This window comes from Acipenser ruthenus, chromosome 22, assembly GCF_902713425.1.
Source record: "Acipenser ruthenus chromosome 22, fAciRut3.2 maternal haplotype, whole genome shotgun sequence".
Classification (NCBI taxonomy): domain Eukaryota; kingdom Metazoa; phylum Chordata; class Actinopteri; order Acipenseriformes; family Acipenseridae; genus Acipenser; species Acipenser ruthenus.
Genome location: NC_081210.1, coordinates 26,340,962 through 26,345,588, shown reverse-complemented (window position 1 = coordinate 26,345,588; position 4,627 = coordinate 26,340,962). Strand labels below are relative to the sequence as shown.

Here is a 4,627-nt window from a genome sequence, read left to right as displayed (position 1 = left end):
TGAATGCACCAGAAACGCTATAAATAAGAAACTAAGAACAAGCACAAGAACTCAATTTAAAAAAAAAACAAACTGTTGACTATATTAGTAAATCCAGCCCAAAGACCCATATATAATTAATTGTTTAGGAAATATAAAAAAAAAAAATTAAAAAATAAAACTGTGTTCTTATTTAAGGAACTTGCTACATGTAAACACTGCAGATGTAGCTGGATAGTGGACCTTAAACAGAAGATCCCAGGGCCTACCAAAAACAGTTCTAGCAGGAACTGACTCCTTATTGATCCAGAAAGACACTTGAGAAAGTATGACTGTCATTATGCACGGAATGTATGCCTGAATCATGAAGTAGCCCATCTTCCTTTGCAGGTGGAAGTAAACTGTCATAACTATGTATTCACCTGTCAGGAAACAAATGCATTTTGTTTTGTAGCACAAACAATGTTTGAGATAAAATTTCTACAGTTCAGAAACGTTCAGCACAAAAATGCCAGCTTTCTCCCTATACTGTAGATGCTCATTATCAAGAATAAACTATTTCAAGCACACTGGCATTATTCCATTTCAGACTGCTTGCTTTTAATCTCACATTTGCTCCTCATCACTAAACCACCTACCACAAAACTTTTGCTTTGATGAAAAGATTATTTAACAGAAGAAAATATTCTCACTGCTTTACATTTAGGACATTCTAAAGTAGGTTGTATTAAAGTTTACAATAACTTCTTAATCCTAAAATGCTACCTGCCTCCCATTTCATACTGTAGGTGAACTACAGTGCGCCCCTTTGTAACACTACAGTTGGGAGCCATAGTTACAAGACTGTGCTATTTGTATTCCTCCTTATAATTAAAATGAAAATGCTAGTGGAATGTCATTATAGGGCAAGTGGGAGCCATGACCAGGTCATCTTATAACTAGTTCTGCAGTATAAAGGGATGCATAATAACAGATTGAGCACTGTGTACAGCTTCAGTCAACAAAACACAGATGATTCCAATTTTAAAAAAAAAATCTATTTAAAAAAAAGAATGATATGCCTCTTACCAGTGTTAGATTTTAGTATTTCACTTGTAACTGTCTGTCCTATGAGATCATACTGAAGCAAACTTGATGATTCTGGTGGTACTTCAACAGAATGCATTGGACCTTTCTTCCATGTGTAAATTATTTCACTTCTGGGATAGGCATCTGCAAATGAAAAAAAAAAAAGTATTTGTCAGTAAGCTTCTTTCAGCTCTTATGCCAATAACATATTCTGTGTAATAATATAAAATAAATGAACTTTATAAACAAACAAAAAACCTACAGCTACCAAACTTCAAAGGACATGCATGCCCATCCATTGGGAAGTTCATTAGTCTCATGGGGCACTCTGCATTGATGGTGAGTCTGCAATGGATGAAGATAAAGACTGTTAATACAATATTAATGGGAAATGAGTAGTACATTAATAAAGGATCTTAATGCATGCTGTAGTTAGAGCAGTTCAAGCGCTCCATGCAATTGATCTAAGTGATGACGGACATAAATACTGTTTAACTAATTAATAAAGGGTCAAGGATGTTAAAATTAAATACCAATGATTTAAAATATGTCAGGATTTAGTTCTGCTGCTATTTAGATCAATTGAATAGACCACCCTAATGTAAAAATAGGATAACATTTACACTGATTCTAGTTTACTACCATAGAAACTTTGGGAAGTTCTAAGTTAATGCAATACCCCCACCAGCTAAAGAAAGATCTTTGCTGTTTAACCAGGATTGGAACTAATCTCAATTCCAACGTTTGTTGCATTTGATAGATCATCAATATCAGACTATTAGCAATTTCTTATTACTGTAACAAATGTACCAATTATCTTGTTAAAAACTACAATAGAGCACATCCTAAAATAACAGCTATATAAACAAAGCCCTTTGCAATAACCATTAGCCCACCAAAATGGATGCTGTCAAAGCAAAACATTTTCCAAATACCTCATTGTATAGAGTACTGTCCCATTCTGCATGATTCTGAAAAGCTTGTTTGGAGTCGTCATGTTGTGTGCAATCGATTTCTTGCCATTTCTGAAGAAGGTGTCAGGTGTCCATATCTTACTAACCATAACGTTGTTAATCCGAAGTATTTCAATGGACCCGTCAAATTTCAATCTCTCATCAACCCATGTTTGTCGGAAGAACACATCCATGGTGTATTCCTGTAATACCGACAATAACTTCTATTCAATACTGTGATGGAAATGGCAAGTCGGGGACATTAAAAGCCAAGCTACAGGACTATAAGCAGGTTATTCAACAGTGTCTTAGAAGATAAGTGGTTTGAAAAACAAATAATAAAATATGATTACTGGACTACTTTTTACGTGGATTAAACGGTTCAGGCAGTGACTTACAATGATAACATGGGAATATGTTAATGAAACAACTGGAATACAGTTTGTGAATCCAAAAGTTAATACCTAGAAATGTAATATCTATAATGTGATTAGAATGTGCATATGTGTAGGCTTTGCATACTTCAGTGTTTGTCCAACCTATAGGAATCCAATGGATTGTCACATGCTGAGCCATGTGTTGCAGTGGAAATAGTGCAGTATAGTGTGTTACAAAAATAAAACTCTCAGCAGAGACCTTCAGTGACAGGGATTGTCAAACAGATTAAACTCCTTTATCTGCTCTAATGACATCCGGTCCAAATGCCAGATAATGAAGGCAGTGCGAACATGCCTTGTGGCAATGAACACGCTAAAGCTCAGAGCTCTTAGCAGTTCTAATAGCATGTCTCCAGGAAAAGCAATAGTACAAAACAAAAACATTATTAACACTTATGAACAAATCACTTTCACTCAACTGAACAATACAGCTACCTACCATTTCAACATCAGAAACAGGACCAAAGCTGGTAACATAGATGTCAGTTTTGACTTCTGTAACAGGACCTAAAACAGTTCAAAGAAAGTTACATAAAAATGGCTCAAAATAAACATGGTAAAAGGCATACCTTTTTTATACTATACATGACCTGTGCACACTGCTGTGTAATATACACCCTATAATTAAAAAAAAAATCACATTGTAGTATAATTTTGTTCACAAAAAACAAAAATTTTAAAAAAAGTCCACAATGTTTTCTATTAAACTTCTAAATAATTCGACCTTGTTTGATTGACTGGCCTTTAAAGACAATATCATACTTATGCAGACCTGTGAGGTGCATTGTAGGGAGTTAATCCTGCTAGTAACACTTTGCAAAGATCGATGAGGAGTTTAAAAGCCAACAGTAGAAAAGGAATATCCAATACCCTCAAACATACATATTATACATTTTGAGTACCTCCAAATCCAGGTCGTAGTCTGTTGTCATAGCCGTCCAATAGCCTGTCTAAAATACGTGTGATGTTTTCAGAATAGACACTCACTTCACTTTGCTGTTCTCCCAAGACATAGACTACACTGTAAAGAGATTTGCAGACATTGTGGTCAAGCACGTTTTTTTTTTGTTTGTTTGTTTTTTTAAGTCAAGTAACTTCTCGTGGGATGCCTTGTGTTTAAAAAAAAAATCGATACATAAACACTCTGCGGGGGAAATCGATTTGTGCTTGTAACACGAGAGAACTACACGAACAAGAAAGCATACTCACCAAGCCAAGTAAAAGAAAGAGATCAGGAAAGCCATGCCTCTAGCAGACACCACGAAAACCCTTGTCAACTGTGATAATTTGCATATCCCATATTTTAACGCTTTTGAAATGTTGATCCCAAGGTTTAGCGCGAATCAGTGAGTTTGTTCCCATCCTCTGCGACTTCATCAGCGCTGCTGTGCCCCATCTGACTGGCTCGGTTGGGAAACTAAAGAGTTTTAAGAGACAGAGGAGCAGGGGCTGAGAGCGCATTGACAATAATCGAAGAGGGCATTATGGGAGATTAGAAGGAAGAAATCCACTGATAGTTTTGGCAGTGAATTAGGAAGGACTCGCTAGGAGATTTGGAAGGGCTCAAATGGCCTGCTGCTGCAGATTACGATAGATATGGCTTTAGTTTCTCAGAGAGATCAGCCAACAGATGCTAATTATTAGTCAAGTTTGAAGATATAAAGCTGCATATTGCTAACATTGACCTCGTTTATCCCCTTGATCATAAGGGACATACTATATACACTGGTTGATAAAATCGAAATGTATTTGATAGATTATTTACAAGTTAGTTCTGAATTCCAATTAAGCACATAGGTAAACAAATATCAACACATACAATCTATTGTGTTTTGAACTGTAGTGTATTGATTGATCATTCAAGCTGTGAAGACTTCACTTAATTAGCCTATGGGTAGATTGCTTAGGGACTATGACAACGAATGCCCACATTAATTTATTTTGTATAACAAATGTAATTACGTCAGGTGGTTCTGTTAATGATTAAACTACAAACGTTATTATTATTATTATTATTATTATTATTATTATTATTATTATTATTATTATTATTATTATGCCCAGCAGATTTACAGTTTTATCGGCAGAAAACTGGCAGCAATTTGTGGAAGAGCAGAATAACGCAACCACTAATAGAAAAGCAATAAGCGATATAAATCTACAGCAGTAAGAAATAGACTCAGTGGGATG

General features: G+C 35.4%; 1 protein-coding gene across 1 annotated transcript in view; it reads right to left on the bottom strand.

Annotated features, from left to right (window-relative positions):
* LOC117431054 (gamma-aminobutyric acid receptor subunit alpha-6-like) overlaps positions 1–3,955 on the bottom strand; it is a 10,465-nt gene extending 6,510 nt beyond the window's left edge. Inside the window, exons 1-7 of the mRNA XM_058996275.1 lie at positions 3,647–3,955; positions 3,340–3,458; positions 2,877–2,944; positions 1,983–2,203; positions 1,310–1,392; positions 1,048–1,191; positions 249–401 (exon numbers count right to left, since the gene is read on the bottom strand). Coding sequence (XP_058852258.1) covers positions 249–401; positions 1,048–1,191; positions 1,310–1,392; positions 1,983–2,203; positions 2,877–2,944; positions 3,340–3,458; positions 3,647–3,681 — 823 coding nt within the window. The 5' untranslated portion in view covers positions 3,682–3,955. The remainder of the gene's footprint in view (positions 1–248; positions 402–1,047; positions 1,192–1,309; positions 1,393–1,982; positions 2,204–2,876; positions 2,945–3,339; positions 3,459–3,646) is intronic.
* Positions 3,956–4,627: the final 672 nt, after the last annotated feature.